General features: G+C 45.0%; 1 protein-coding gene across 8 annotated transcripts in view; it reads left to right on the plus strand.

Moving 5' to 3' along the window:
* Positions 1–16,653, plus strand: part of Tjp2 (tight junction protein 2) — a 127,367-nt gene that overhangs the window by 85,485 nt on the left and 25,229 nt on the right. For all 8 annotated transcript variants that reach the window (XM_041660776.1, XM_041660777.1, XM_041660780.1 and 5 more), the window contains exons 2-7: positions 3,114–3,167; positions 6,011–6,135; positions 8,396–8,498; positions 9,462–10,074; positions 15,405–15,508; positions 16,219–16,372. In XM_041660776.1, coding sequence (XP_041516710.1) covers positions 3,123–3,167; positions 6,011–6,135; positions 8,396–8,498; positions 9,462–10,074; positions 15,405–15,508; positions 16,219–16,372 — 1,144 coding nt within the window. In that variant the 5' untranslated portion in view covers positions 3,114–3,122. The remainder of the gene's footprint in view (positions 1–3,113; positions 3,168–6,010; positions 6,136–8,395; positions 8,499–9,461; positions 10,075–15,404; positions 15,509–16,218; positions 16,373–16,653) is intronic.

Below are 16,653 nucleotides of genomic sequence, written 5' to 3' on the forward strand. Positions count from 1 at the left end.
AGCCATATTTATAGAACAGAGAATGGATAGTGTATCTATCTTGTGGTTTATTGGAAAGAAGAAAGCGACTGCATATTTTGGATGTATCACATTGTGTTCTTGGAAACCATGGGACAAAGAGGGGTCAGATATCAAAATCTTACTTGGAAGTCTTTCATCGTCATCCATATTATCATCATTATCATTATTATTGAGACAGACTCTCACTGTGCAGCCCTACCTGGCCAGGGGCTCACTGTCTACACCAGGCCGGTCTTGAACTTCACCTGCCCCTGTCTCCCAGGTGCTGGGATTTCAGGTGTGCTCTCCATGCACAGATTTTTTTTTTTAAAAAATTAAAGCATTTGAAAAGATATGTATAAATTAATATATTTATAGAGACCTTCCCTCCCGCCCATCCTCCTCCCTCCTTCCTCCTCCCCTCTCCTCTCCTTCTCACAGGGTCTCACTCTGTAGATATGGCTGGTCTGGAACTCACAGAGATCTGTCCGCCTCTGCCTCATGAGTGCTGGGATTAAAGCATATGCCATCATGACTGGCTAATAGTCATTTATTAAAGTAGAAAAACTGGACTAGGGATATAACTCAGTGGTGGAATATCTGTCCCATGCATGTAAGACTCTGGGTTTGATCTCCAGCATGACAAAAGAAAAGAAGGGTCCCCCCCCCCCCCAAGAAGCCCCAAACAAAGACAAAAACAGTAGTCACAGTAAACAATTGGGAGTCCCATAATTTCTTTTTCTTAATCCTTTCAGGATGTTTTGTGTATTGTTTTGGATGGATGCGTGGACTTTCTTCAGAACCCTGCTACCCCTACCAGGCCGCCCAGCCCCCCACCAAGACTTTGTCTACCCCTCCTATTCTTTTTTATCTTTTTGACCTTGGATATAATATGAATTGTAGTGTTTTAATCTTTGAGAATTCTGATCTCTTGGAGCCAGATGGCATTTGCTGTGGGAATGTCCCAGAATTGAGCACAGGAAGAGGGGGAGAGCAAGGCCCAAATGCCTCTCGGTCTGCGTAGTCAACATTCAGTTAAGTCCCAACAGGCAGCGACTTCATGTTTCTTGTGTGCTAACAGAACTGTGCTTTCCTAGCCCTCCAGAGGGAGTGTGTTATCTGGTCAAGTGTATCAGTTGGCATCGTCTTGAGCTCTGAGCGTCTCTCTCCCAATCTTAAGAGAGATTGTGAACAGGGAGGAAATGCCACATTATCTGAATATTTTTTTTCAGTATCTCCTAGTTGCTCTAATTATCAGTGCAGTATTAGCTCCCTAAAGCTTCTTGCTCTTACTTGGCCTTCTGTGTGACAGACACCTCCTACCTGAATTTCAGGCCTCGCGCTGTGTCCTGAGTTGTCCCTTTGTGTCTGCTTTATCTATAATTGTCTTCTTCAGCTGCGTCTTGTATGAGACACTAGTCCATCTTTTGTGTTGTTCTTTTCATTTCTCAAAATCCTTTCAGATTTTTCGGCTTGGTCCTTTTGATGTCTGTTGTTCATCGATAACTGTAGTTTCAGTGAAGTGTTCTAATGTCTTAAAACATGAACTATGTTTTGTGTACTCTTTTGGTTTGGTATTGATGTTTCTAATACAGCCATTGATTCCCTCAGTTTGTTTCTTGAAGCTGTCCCTTATTGTGTGTGTGTGTGTGTGTGTGTGTACATGTATGACCGTGTATGTGTGAGTACCTGACTATGCACTCAGGTTCCTTACATACCCGGGAGTTCTGTGACACCTTCATTTAAGCATGTCCCTTGGAGAGAGGAACGCTGCATTTCCTCTATGGTGTCATTACCAGTGCCCTTCGGTGTGCTTGGGGAGGAAGTACAGTCACCTGCCGTAGTAGAACTGCATTCCAGACCCGAATGCAGGCGAATGCAGGCTCCTTGATAGGGATTCTCTGGAGTGGTGATTTCTAGCTACTCCACTGTCCTCATGAGCTGGACAAGAGGGTCCTTCTGTGGACACACCATTTCCCTCTCCTGTATCTACACAGGGATCCTTCTGTGGATGCATCATTTTCCTCTTCTGTATCCACTCTGGTCCACTATCCCCATGAACTGGACAAGAGGGGTCCTTCTGTGGACGCACCATTTCCCTCTCCTGTATCCACTTCGGTCCACTATCCCCATGAACTGGACAAGAGGGTCCTTCTGTTTAACCATCATTTCCCTCTCCTGTATCCACTCTAGTCTCCCACTCTTTTAGATCTTGTGCTTTTTTCTGTGTGTCTTCCTGTTTCAGTGCCCACTGAGGCCAGCCTGTCTGTAGCTGTGTGCGTTCTTGACACTTGTAGCCTTTTTAAAGGCAGCCCGCATTTAGCCGATCATTCGTCTTAAAGCAACAGCACCATATTAAAGGTCTCCCTAGACCTCTCTTAGAATTGTGTTAGCAGAGGATGTTAGTCTGTTTTTCACGAAGTACTACTGAGAAGAAGCCAGAAGGTCCTGTAGTTTACTCATTTTGACACATCCTGCTGATTACAGGGCCAAGGATTTCTTTAGGTTTAAGATATGGAAAATTTGTCAAAAGGTCATTTTTTTTTGACAGGCAAGAGAAATGGGAGAATATTTTTCAATTAAATTAAAAAATTAAAAATTTTATTGTATTTTCTTGAGAGAGAGAGTGAGTGTGTGTGTGTTCATGAGTTCGTGCTCACTATGTGCATGTATGAAGGCCAAAGAACAGCTTTTAGGGCTCGGCTGTCTTTTTTGCACTATCTGGGTCCTAGGGATTGAACCCGGGTTGTGCTTGACAACAAGCACCTTTACTGCTGCTGAGCCATCGCCCAAATAAGTTAAAGAAGCTCCTAAGAGTGGTGTTTCCTAACAGTGGTTGTCAGAAGGCTCCAGCACTGTTCATTTCGTTCCTTTTTTCCAGTTTCAGGGCCTCTCACTGTATCTTACACGCAATGCCTTAGTATCAAGACTGTCATTCCCTAGAAGGTTTTATCCGGATATAAGCACCGGAACATTGTGAGCAAACGCCTGCTCTTTTTCATGTATGGGAAGTGTGAGCTGGGTTTATGTTGAAGAGTGCAGAGTAACAGTATTATTTCTGGCATTGGGGTATTTGGTGTGTAATCAAGTTGACTTTGTTTGTTGCCACACAGGGCCCAGGCATGGAGGAGTTGATCTGGGAGCAGTACACTGTGACCCTGCAGAAGGTGAGTTCTGCATGTACCGTTCCGTGTGTCCTCCTCTTGGCTCGCTGCTTCTCAGTTCATGGCTCTTACTTTTGCCCGCGCAGTTTGGTTGTTAATCTCTCGCTGAGGTGGGCGATGCATCATTGGAATTCGCTGGCAATAATGAACTTGTTGGCAGAAGTCACATGCTTTTGTGTTTTTGATTAGATTCTTTTTACTGTGTAGCATTTTTAGGGGATGTTTAGTCTACTCTTCTCTCCAGACAGAACAGACTGTAAAAGGAAAGAGGGACTGGAAGTGTAGCCCATATTTGATTGAGGATATAGAGGTAACATTTCCCAACACGCACAGCCCAAGTACCCTCCTTACTGTCTCTATCCCACTTTTCCTTCTGATTTTTGAGCCAGAATTGAATTTATACCTCTCACACACTAAGAATGCAAGAGTCCCTTGGTTTAGTCCACCGAGCTGTACTCTCCCCACCTCTTCCATAATTTGTAACTCCCAAATTAATTTGAAAAGGCTGCCTTAGAAATCAAGAAGTTCAGTTTAGATAGTATGTGCGTGGGGGTATCTGTTGATCTGTGTGTCCATCTATCGATCTCTGTGTTTGTCTGTTTGTTAGTGGAGATCAGAAGTCTTCCTTGGGTGTTTTTCCTAAGGTGTCTGTTATATTACCTTTTGAGATGGAATCCCAAAATCTTGGGGACCTGAATTTGGTCCCTGGCACCCCTGTAAAAAGCTGGCTTTGGAGGTACATGCTTACAGTTCCAGGGTTGAGAAGGAAGGCATAGAGAGACAGGCAGATCCCTGGGGTTGGCTGGCTAACCAGTCAAGCCCACTTAGCAAGCTCCAGGGCAGTGAAAGACTAAAGAAACAAGGTGGTTCTTGAAGGATGATGCCCAGGACTTTCCCTTGACTTCCATGCGCACATGCTCACCCTCCCCCCCCCCACACACACATACAATGTACACCCGCTCCTACCCACTCCACACAAAACATTTCTATTTACCCTTCCCTTGGGGTTGGAGGTAGAGCACTATATCAATGTTACTGTTCTTGCTTAAATGAGGAAATACGTATAGCTTCTAGTCATTTCATAGAGGCAGACGCATAATTGATGCTTGATAAATACATGTTATTTCCAGTTCTTTCTACCCTGACGATAAAGGTGTGATGTGTTAGCTTAGTCCATATGTCATTTTTTGATTGGGCCGACTACTCTACAGCTGCACTTACTCTCCAACCTCACGCTCCAGGCAAGCCTGCTACCACCTGGCCCCGTCTGCAGTCAGCTTATGGCCTACAGTCCTTATCCCAGCAGCCTGCCCTCCTGTCCACATCAGTGCACATTTTCTGGGCTCCACAGAGGCCACCCTGCTCCCAATCTCTCTAGGTTCTCCCACTTTCTAGAAAGATTGTCAGTTTCTCAAAGGGAAGATTTCCCCTTGATCCTCAGAACTCCATCACTGGGTCAGAGTCTAGGTGTCCTGACTTCCGGATCAGTCATTACGAATTCTTCAGTTGAGGCTTGCCCATTTAACTTCAGACATCTTTCTGATTTCTGCCAGTGCCCCTTTTACCAGCATATCATATATCCCTATAAGTATGGTCCTCAGATTGCAAAGTAAGGGGCCAAGGCTTGGTTTAGGAGATGGAGCCGCCTCTGTTTAAGACCCGGTGCTGGTGCTGGTAACAAGAGCCATGTGGAGGCAGCATGGGCTGCTGGCGTTTGTAAGCAGTCCGGACCCTGGGCCCCCCACAAACTGTCCTTGGATAAAGATTTCTCTTATTCTGAGTGTAGTTTTGTATCATCAACCCTGATTTGGGATTATAACGTCAGTGTCCCTATTGTGTGGTTTAGCCTTTTAAGCAAACGCTGAAGTAAGATAGTGTGTTAACAGGTCCACTGGTATGCATCGCTGAATCATGATGGAGAGAGAATAAACCTTTATTTCCCATCTTGTATGCACATTGGGCAGGGTTTAATGCTTTGCTCTTTCAAAATCACAATACCAGCTTTTTAGTTATCTATCTTAGTAAATTTTTCCTTCATGTATGTGCATCCATGTGCACATACATACACTCTTGTGCCTGCATGCCACAGCACTATGTGGGATCAGAAGACATGTGTGAGTGGTTTATTTTCACCATGGCTGCAAGTTCCTTTATCCCCCGAGCCACCTCCCCAGCCCCATAATACCAGCTTTCTGTTTAGATTTTATTTTTAAAGGCCATGTAGTTCTTAAATTAAAACACAGCTGCCATCTCTTCTAACTCGAATTTAAAGATATACCACAGTGCTGTTGTTTTTTGAGTAAGGTTTCATGTAGTCCAGGCTAGCCTCCACTTTGCCCTGTAGTAATGGCTAGCCTTGGATTCCTGACTCTGTTGCCTTTACATCCCAAGTGCTGCAATTACAGGTATGTGCCATATTCAACTAAAAGTACATTTTAAAAATACATTTTTCACAAAGAATCAATTTTTATTCAAGTTGTTCCAGTTTGGGTCAAGCGATCCTGTGAACAGGTCTACCTGGCCTTAGGACAGCACAGTCCTGTTTACACAGAAGACAGCCTTCCTTCTCCTGCCTCTTGTGATAATGTTGGCCTGGGCTGTCAATCATTTCCGCCTCCCACAAGGCTGCTCCCTGTAGATAAGCAATTTCCCTTTAGAACCCTGTCAGCTGACCATTGTGTGACTTCATTTTGTTTTTCATTTGTCTCTGTAAGCCCATCTGTTCCTAGATTGTCTCTGGTTATTGATTTGACCTTTATTTTATTGAGTGCTTGAAATAAATCCCGAAAGCCACTTATGGAAGGATTTTTTCATTTTTTTTCCTCTCTCCTAATTCTAATGAACAGGATTCCAAAAGAGGATTTGGAATTGCAGTGTCGGGAGGTAGAGACAACCCGCACTTTGAAAACGGGGAAACGTCGATTGTCATTTCTGATGTGCTCCCGGGTGGACCCGCTGATGGCTTGCTCCAGTAAGTGTCCTCACTCCCCTCTCCAGTCCCTGCCAGCCCTGCAGGTTGGCACTAGACAGGGTGTTATGATACCTGTGACATCTGAAGTCTTTAAGAGAGAGTTAGGATCACAGCTAATACATTATGTTTTAACAGTCACCAAACTTTGGGGACCATCCAAATATGGAGGGAGAGGGAAATCCTGTGTGGGGGCCCTCCTACCCCCACAGGAAGGTAGTGGAAATGATCAGTTGTTGGTTTAGAGACCTTGTAGCTTTTCTGTGACTCCCCTCCCCCCTTTACTTTGGTGACAGTGTCTGTAGCTTAGGTTGGTCTCCATTTCCCCCACACAGACGAGGATGACTTTGAATTCCAATTCCCTATTTCCCGTGTGCTGGGTTTATACACCCAGTTTATGTAGGGCTGGGGATCGGGCCCAGGGCTTCATGCATGCCAGAGAAGCAGAGCCCCTGAGCTACATCCCCAGTCCTTGGGAACCGTTTTTGAACATGCAGCTCATGTCACTGTAGCAAAATGGTTGAGAAAATAACTTAGGGGAAGCACTTATTTATTTTGGCTCACGTTTTTGGAGGCTTTCATCTGTTGTGGTGGGAAGAATGTGGTAGAACTGGGCAGCCAACAGCGCGTGTGCTAGGAAGCAGAGAGAGGAAGACGGAGACAGTACCTGCCCTTCCTGGCTTTCTCTTTTACTTCCTCAAGCTGCCTCCCCACCCCTTAATTCTCTTGAAAACATCCCCACAGATACACCTAAGAGTGAGCTTTACTGATCTTCTCAGTGCTTGTCAATCCAACCACGTTGACAGAACTGATCACTTCCAGTTTCCACGTTCCTTAGTGTCTACCAGGAGTTTTTCATAGTGTCTTGGAATTTAATGAAGATGGTTAGGCTCAGGACTAGAGCCCTTAGCACAGATTAGGCCTTGGGTTAAACTTTAGCTGTACCCCCCAACACCCCATGTCAAAACCCAACTAACAACCCCCCAACAGAATTTAATAGTGGAAAAAGTCATGATAGGTAAACTCAAGTTCTCCAGTTCTGTTCTGAAAAGGGAACTCCACTTTAGGAGACAGATCCTGAATCCTTTCAGGGAAGAATCTGAAGATCCCTATGTGGTTTCATTGGCCAGATCATTCAAAAGCTGAATTTGTGTGGGATTTAAAAATCTCTACGCTCCTATCCTGTTAGTTGGTAGTCTTATCAAAGTTAGTTTTATTTAGAGTAGTATAAAATTTTAAGATAACTTTGGATGAGCCTAAATGATAGGATTCTGTGTTCTTAAAGTTTCTCCGAGAATCAGGGAAGCTGGGTGGGTGGTGGTGGTGCTTGTCTTTAATCCCAGCACTTGGAAGGTAGAAGCAGGTGGATCTCTGAGTGTGAGGCCAGCCTGGTCTATAGAGCGAGTTCCAGGACAACCAGGGTTACATAGAGAAACGCTGTCTCAAAACAAACAAATAAAAAAAGAAGCCAAGGCAAAGAAGCCAGGCCTGACTGTGCTCATTTATAATCTAAGCATTCAGGCAATGGAGCCAGACACAGAAGGACCAGCAGTTTAAGGCTTTGGTTACCTAAACAGTGAATTCAAGGCCAGCTTGGGCTACAGGAGACCTTTCTCAAAACAAAGAAAGAATTCGAGGCAGGTTTTTGGCCTCTTTCCCTTCAGACATTGCACAAATGAGTGTACCTATTTCAGGGAAGTACATGTGGGCCTTTTGCAGCTCACTGTACTTTAGCACATAGGACTGTCCTTGAATTCCTCTTTCCTTCCAGACTGCTCATTGCGGGGTGCCTTCTGGTGTGAGCCTGTGGTCTGGACAGGACTTTTACACATACATGGTGGTTCTTAGTAAACACCAGAAGTTGAATGTATGGGTTCTGATTTCTTAACTCTGAAGAAGCTCAGACCAAGTTGGCCTGACTTGGGGGGTTGCCACACACTGAGCCCCTTAATCAGCTCTTGGGGCTCATTTACCGCTTCTGTTCTCTCTTAAGTGTTGATGATGACTCACCGTGAGTTTCTTTTTTTTTTTTTTAAATATTTATTTATTTATTTATTATGTATACAGTATTCTTTCTGCGTGTATGCCTGAAGGCCAGAAGAGGGCACCAGACCTCATTTCAGATGGTTGTGAGCCACCATGTGGTTGCTGGGAATTGAACTCAGGACCTTTGGAAGAGCAGGCAATGCTCTTAACCGCTGAGCCATCTCTCCAGCCCCCTCACCGTGAGTTTCTATGACTGATGTTTATTTCTTATTTACAGAGAAAATGACAGGGTGGTCATGGTCAATGGCACCCCCATGGAGGACGTGCTCCATTCCTTCGCAGTTCAGCAGCTTAGGAAAAGTGGGAAGATCGCAGCCATTGTAAGTCCTGTGATGGTTTGTGGTACATACATACACATGCAAGCCAGACATCCTTAGGGAAGATCGCAGCCATTGTAAGTCCTGTGCCTTGTACATAAACTGTACATACCTTTTTACATTTTTTTTTAAATTAGAATTTTTTTAATTTATTAGAACATAAAGAAGGGCTAGAGAGATGGCTCTGTGGTTAAGAGCCCATATTGTTCTTGCAGAGAGCCTGATTTTAATTTAAGAACATGTTTTCTATGCCCAAAGAAAATGGCCATTTGGCAGAGTTATATGACCTAGGGCCAGCGTACTTCTTGGAGCCTTGATATTTTTCTAGGATGATGCCACAGATGTGGTGGAGCTGTGTCCAAGTTAGCCTCCCGAGGAAGGTGGCAAGCACACTACTTAATACCTGCTGCATGCCGCTCCTAAGAATAGGGCCACCCTGTTAACAAAGCTGAGAAAACCAGTGACCGCAGAGCTGCCTAATTCCCAGTCAAGATGGCTTGGGATAAGTGTGTGTGTAATTGATTATCTCTTTAGTCCTTTTTTTTCTAGAAGGGGGACCTCTTCCCCTGAACTTCCTGGAACATGTGCAGGAGTGTCAGCAATTATATACAAAGTGTCTCACTTCCTGGGTTTTTATTTGACTTTGATGACTGCCCGAAGCCTTTGGGGCTCTTCCTACTTGGTCAGAAGCGTTCAAAAGCACTATACTCATATCTGTAGTCGCTTTTCTGGCTTATTATTCTAACTTTGTGAAGTTTTTTATTGTCCTTGGTTCTGAACAGGAATGGGGGACGGGGCTTGCAGGGGTGGCAGGGATATGGATGTTTAAGGGATTTATGTGTGTGTATATATGACCCTCCAACTTCTTCCCATACACTGAGTTTAGAAGAGGGATGGTTTCACTGAATCTGGAACCAGGGCCATTGCCCTCTCAGTTCTCTCTACATCTGTTGTTTGTCTGGACAGGTGGTCAAGAGGCCCCGGAAGGTTCAGGTGGCCCCCCTGCAGGGCAGCCCTCCCCTCAGTCATGACGACCGGGGTTTTGAGGTGATAGATGAGTTTGATGGCAGAAGTTTCCGCAGCGGCTACAGTGAGAGGAGCCGGCACAGCAGCCACGATATGCTCAGCCAGAGCTGGGAGGACAGCAGGGAGAGGGGGCGCTCCCAGCAGCGTCCGCAGAGCCGGGAACGCGAGCGCAGCCGTGGCCGGAGCCTGGAACGTGGGCTGGACCACGAAGACTCTGGGCGAAGCCGGGAGCGCAGCCGTGGCCGGAGCCTGGAGCGCAGCCTGGACCTCGATTACGTGCCTCGGGACCGTAGCCGTGGCCGCAGCATCGACAGGGACTACAACCGAGACTATGATCGCATCTATCACCAATCCTATGAGCCTGACTATGAGGGGGGCTACAGTCCCTCATACGACCGAAGAGCCCAGCCTGAGTCCCGCTATGAGCGTAGCTACAGCCGCGAACACCTACGCTCCCGCAGCCCCAGCCCTGAGCCTAAGTCCCGGCAGGAGCGCAAGCCTGATCCCGACAGACCCATTGGGGTCCTTCTGACTAAAAGTAAAGCAAATGAAGGTAGGCACACAGGATGTGGGCATGCAGGCAGTGATGCCAGCATCACCCGGTGCTGGTGTTTAGCCTAGACCTGAAACCGCAGAGACCCGTGGGCTCATTTATTCCCCAGAGCCACGTTATTGAGACATTACTCTTGGGCCCTGGTTCTGTGATAAGGAGACGTAGATGCAGATGATGTGGACACGGGTGTCTCAATGGCTTTGCTTCAGAGAAGGACCTCACCTGCAGCTTGTTACAGTGAAGATTCTCAGTCTCTCACCTGCTCTGGGAACCAAAAATTGTGGGGTCTGTGTGTGAACAGGTTCTGCTGCTGAGCCTGGCGTGTCTCTGTGCGGGAAATCAAAGCAGAAGGCGGTATCCAGCTCTTCTTGATGGAGTTCTATTCTAGGCCAGGGTTGGTGTTGATTAAATTGTCTTAGATAATCTCCCCAAAGACCTTGATGGTAGGAGACCCCACAGGTCAGAGCATTCTGTACGTATATGGAAGCTGGCTCTGGCCTAGTCTGCTTGCCTCACACTGTATTCCTGGAGATGTGGGCACACTTCATCCGGCCAGGGTTCATTCACTTCTGCACAGGAAAGATGCTAGTAGTGTTCATAGGGGAGGACTCAGAAGCACAGGAAGAGAGGCAGCTGGAACTCACCCGTAGCTCATCTGAAGCGAGAAGATGAACAGGAGTTGAGCCATTTCCCATCTTGGGTCTTGTCTTCCTACTTGTAAGTTTTCTTATAGCTTTTGTCTTGTCTCGTTGGTTCTCGTACTGTTCTAAGAAGAGAACGGTGAGGAGCCTCTGACATTGCAAGGTGAAAGGTTCGTTTTTCAGTAGCTTGGGGGATTTCTATTTTTAAGGGGATTTCAGACAAAAGAGTCCATTTCCTAAGATTTTCCTACTTAGATAACTGGAGTGATGTGAGGTCAGGAAGCGAGTACCTGGAGCATGGGGTCTGTTTAAGCTGAAGTTGCACCATTCCTGAAGAGAGGGGTCTCCTTGTCAGCAACTTTGGAAGCACGGAGATTTCGCAGATTCCTTTTTGCTGTGTGGGAGGAGGTGGCCCTTCACTGGTCTCCAAGTCACATCCATATGTGGAGGCCACAGATATTTTGAGAGTGAGCCCCTGGCAGGGACCTCCTTCCGAGAGGTCTGACCCATCCTGAGGGATATTGCTTTTCAATCTTTTCCTCCTCTTTCCCTGATTCCACCCTTGCTTCTTCTTCTTTGTCCTCCTGCCAAAGGAACAACCATGTATGTCATGCAGTCACGGGGGTACCTTGTATTAGTCAGGGCTCTCTAAAGGAGTAGAACTGATGGGTTGTGCATGTGTGTATGTGTGTCAGTGTATGTTGTCTGTGTAAGTATGTCTGTGTGTCACCATGTGTGTGCCACTGTATGTCAGTGTGTGTATATGCACACACATAGGTATAAAGAGAATTCCGTAGAGTGGCTACAGTCCGTGGTCCTGACAGTGTGACAGGACTGTGTACTTACAGAAAGGCCGAGAATCCGGGAGTTGTTCACCCCCATTAGACTGGATGTCTGTCTGAGCAGTCACTGTCTGGTGCTGGAATCTGGGAGGTATTCAGTCTGCCTTGGAGTCTGGCTGTAGCGGCAGGTGAAAATGAACTTGCCAGGGAGAGGGAGGGTAAGGAGGCACAAAGCAAGGGCTCGTTCTTTCATGCCCTTTTATGTGGGCTGCCTCTAAAGACGAAGCTCAGCTTTAGGGTGGGTCTTCCCACCTCAAGCAAGCCGATGAACAAAATCCCTCACTGGTGTGCCTAGCAGCTTGGGTTTTGGTTGATTCCAGATGCAGTCAAGTTGACACGCAAGATTAGCTACCATGTAACTCCATATAAGAAACTTAAACAGAGGCTGGAGAGATGGCTCAGTGGTTAAGAGTACTGACTGTTCTTCCAGAGGTCCGGAGTTCAATTCCTAGCAACCCTGCGGTGATTCACAACTATTTGTAATGAGATCTGGTACCTTCTTCTGGCCTGCAGGCATAGATACAGACAGAACACTGTCTACATAATAAATAAATAAATAAATCCGTATAAAGCAAAAACTTAAACAGAAATCTCATGGAATATTATTTATTCTGTGTGATGTACTGAGTTCCCATTGCATCAAAATTCTAAAACACTGTTAGAAATTCATTAACTCAATTTAAGACCTCTTAATGAATCGTGGTCCATAATTTAAGATCTGTTGGGCTAGAGAGGTGGTGACTCACTGCTTAAGAGTGCTCAATGTTCTTCTAGAGGACCAGAGTTTGGTTCCCAGCACCCATGTCAGGAAGCTACAGTTGTCTGTTAACTCTAGCTCCAAGGACGCTGATGCCCTCTTCTGACCTCCAGAGGCACCCACACATGTGACATGCATATATATATATATATATATATATATATATATGTGTGTGTGTGTGTGTATATGCATACATGCGCATGTGCACTGACACACACACACGAGAAATGAATAAAAATAAATCTTAAAAAGCAAATCTTTCATTAAAATGAAGACATTGTCTGTAGTAGCAGGCTGCGTTAATCCCGGCCGCCCAGAGCCAAAATAATGAGATTTCCCAGCTCATACCTGGTCTTAATTAAGGGCAGAAATAAAATGATTATGTTTTCCTTTTAACTATTTTGTTCCCCACATTTGAAAATGTTTAAACAATTTGGTGGCAATGAAGATCAGACCAGGGCCTCGTATATGCCAGGCAACTGCTCTCACCTGATTCTACTTCAAAAAAATAACAAAAACCCCCACTTAAAAAATTTTATTGCCGGGCGGTGGTGGTGCGTGCCTTTAATCCCAGCACTCGGGAGGCAGAGGCAGGCGGATCTCTGGGAGTTTGAGGCCAGCCTGGTCTACAAGAGCTAGTTCCGGGACGGTCACCAAAGCTACAGAGAAACCCTGTCTCAAAAAACCAAAAAAAAAAAAAAAAAAAAAAAATTATTTTTTTGTATTTTATGTGCATGAGTGTTTGTTTTGTTTGTATGTATAAAAGTAGAATTGGTATGCTGGATAGCTGTGAGCCACCATGTAGGTGCTGGGAATTGAACCCGGGTCCTCGGGAAGAGCAGTTGGTGTTCTTATCCTCTGAGCCATCTCTCCACCTCATCTCTCCACTTAAAAACTATTTTTATAACCTTATTGATGGTGTGGAGCATGCGTACCATGATGTTTGCATGGAGCTCAGAGGACAACCCCGTGAGAGCCTGTTCTCTCCTGCTACTGTTGGGATTTCAGGGACTGAACAACTTTATCACTAAACCGTCTCACTGGCCCCCAATTCTATATTTTTTTTAAAAAAAGATTTATTAGCCGGGCGGTGGTGGCTCACGCCTTTAATCCCAGCACTCGGGAGGCAGAGGCAGGCGGATCTCTGTGAGTTCGAGACCAGCCTGGTCTACATAGCTAGTTCCAGGACAGGCTCCAAAGCCACAGAGAAACCCTGTCTCGAAAAACCAAAAAAAAAAAAAAAAAAAAAAAAAGATTTATTTATTTTTACTTTGTGTATGAATGTTTTACCTGCATGTGGGTGTGTGTACCACATGCATGCTTGGTGCCTAAGCAGGTCAGAAGAGGACATCAGATCCCCTGGAACTGGAATTACAGATGGTTGTGAGCCACCATGTGGGTGCTAGAAACTGAACCAGCTAGAGTAGCAAGTGCTCTTAACTGCTGGGCCTTCTCTCCAGCCCATGATTCCACTTTTTAAAAGAAGAAAAATTGCTAAGTGTATCCTATAAGTTAGCTATTTCTGGCTAAAGTTACATGAAAATGAATCTTCCAAGAAACTGAGTAGTAGGCAGGAGTTGGTACTGATTAAGAAGGAATGCCACCAGCAGCTGTCACCAGACACCTTGCTATGTATCAGGAGCTGGTTAACTGTTTTTTGTTTTGTTTTGTTTTTTATAACTTAAGAGAAGTTCATAAGATACCTGTGAAACTATTTGCACACACCCATGTGTTACAATAGGTTCCTATTGTAACACATGCAAAACATTAAGCTTTTAGGAGGCTAGGTAGAGTATTGATGGGGAAGAAAAATTAGACTTTCTCAGTCCTCTCTCTGTCCTGGGCTGTGTGATCTAACCATAGGGGCTTTCCATCTATAGAAAGAGATGTGGTATCCCTAGGAGGGTGTAGAGTATACCTCAGTACTTATTTTTAGTTGTTGGTGTGTGTGGTGCTAACGAGGAACCTACTGTCTTACAAATATCAGAATACAGTTCTGCAGACTATTCCAACAAAGCACTTTGTAACTTTGTAATAAGATCAGATGCTAACTGTAGCTTACTAAAACTGATTTTAAAACAGCTTCTTTTGTGATCCCAAGAAGGTATATAGTATTTTTTTTTTTTGAAGAAAGCCATTGTTTTCTAAGCATACAGTTTTCAGTCAGAACACTAATGATAACAAATTGAATGTGTTCGCTTTCAAGCTTGCTTGCGATGGCTTTCAAAGTCACTGTAGTCACCGCTAAAATGTGCCTTTTTTTATAGGCTTAGCAAATAACATCAGGATAGTCTGTAGAGGCTTAAAATATTGAAAAATGTGCATCGCCCCTAGATGGGGTGTTGCTTTTCTCTTGAGAACAGTTCAAAGTGCTACTGACTGCCAGTATACCAGAGTCAGGGATGGCTCTGCCCCAGCTCCCAGACCCTGGGCAGTGAATTGTTGTTACAGATGGCATATGCTGTGTCCACTGCTTCCTGTGTGCAACCTCAGAGTCAGCACAATTTCCTATTAAGATGGATGGAGCAGGTTGTCGTGACCAATCTTTAAAGTGTCCCTTTTACCTCCACCATCTACAGCTGCTAACATTTCGCAACATCGTCTTCCTTTACCTTCCTTTGTTTCTTTTTTTTTCTTTCTATTTTTCTTCACCAACTAATCCTCCCGCCTCCAATCCCCCCACTTAAAGATTCCAGGCCAGTTCGATATCCCATACAAAAATTAAATTTTCGGGCTGGAGAGATGGCTCAGCGGTTAAGAGCATTGCCTGCTCTTCCAAAGGTCCTGAGTTCAATTCCCAGCAACTGCATGGTGGCTCACAACCATCTGTAATGGGGTCTGGTGCCCTCTTCTGGCCTTCAGGCATACACACAGACAGAATATTGTATACATAATAAATATTTTTTTAAAACCAGCCTGGTCTACAGAGCTAGTTCCAGGACAGGCTCCAAAGCCACAGAGAAACCCTGTCTCGAAAAAGGAAAAAAAAAAAAAATTAAATTTTCACGACTGTTCGAAGTAGTCTTCAAAGCCAGCCTTAAGTTTTCTGAACAGGTTGAGAATGTGTGTATTCCCGTGTTTGTCTTCTAGAGTATGGTCTCCGGCTGGGGAGTCAGATCTTCATCAAGGAAATGACCAGAACAGGCCTGGCGACCAAAGATGGCAACCTTCATGAGGGGGATATAATTCTCAAGGTGAGAAGACGAGGACAGGGAGCGGTGTGTGCTGGCAGGCGTTCTTAGTCTGGGCATTCACATCCACACACCACGACAGGATATCTGAGTCCAGTGGCCAGGAGTGAGGTAGAGACAGAAAGAGCAGCTCAACGAGATGATCTTTGCCCAAAGAACAAAATAAACTTGAGACACTAGGGACGGGTGAGCCTTGCTCCCTCTCTAGCGCCCCCTCCCCCCAATAATTTAAAAAGGAAAAGGAAAAGGAAGACGTAGAGGCAAGACTGATTTAATAATAAAGGAAAAATCTCAAGGACTACTTTCCCCTTCTCCCTGTTGATGTAGAGTTTAGGCTCCTGTTCTTGTACCAAGGAAGGGGAGTCTGAGAACTGTCATTCTGCGATTGCTGAATGCTTCATAGTGTTTACAAACAAACCTCTCCGGTTAGGAAGCCTGTTCTGGCAGTAAACCCAGCTGTAGTCTTGAACTTGGAAGTTAAACAGGGTAAATGAAATATACACTGACTCTTTTGTGAGTCCTGGGCTTGTGTGGTTACATTTCATTTAAGGGATAATTCATTTTCATTCAGTCCTCTGAAGTCTTGTCTGAGTAGCTCAGCAAATTCTTTCCAATTCTATAAAGGAGAATGGGAGTTTTGTTTTTTTTTTTTTTACGTAGCCGTGAATAGTTGTCCCGCCTATGAATAACATCGCCAATCTTCCTATACACAGATCAATGGGACTGTTACTGAGAACATGTCTTTAACTGATGCTCGGAAGCTGATAGAAAAGTCTAGAGGGAAACTGCAGCTTGTGGTGCTGAGGGACAGCAGGCAGACCCTCATCAACGTCCCGTCCCTCAATGACAGCGACTCTGAAGTAGAAGGTAAGAAGGGGGGCTGTGTGCTTTCTGGGGTGTCAGGAGGGCCATGCTTGAACTTCGATTCAAAAAGAGAAGTGTTCTTGATTTTTGTTTTTGATTGTTTGTTTATTTAAGTGTCTTCAAAGTAGATTTCTAGTAGGGAATTCTGGCACACTGGGAAGGACTCTCAATTAAGCTACTGAGAGCAGAACTCATTAGTAATATGCACACACCAATCAAGTATAGACTTTAGTGCTTTAAGAATGGCAGAAGCCAGACATGGTTGTGCCTTGAATCCCTCTCTC

This window comes from Microtus oregoni, unplaced genomic scaffold, assembly GCF_018167655.1.
Source record: "Microtus oregoni isolate MIOR12 unplaced genomic scaffold, Mior012 000012F_ref0000307, whole genome shotgun sequence".
Taxonomy (NCBI): Eukaryota; Metazoa; Chordata; class Mammalia; order Rodentia; family Cricetidae; genus Microtus; species Microtus oregoni.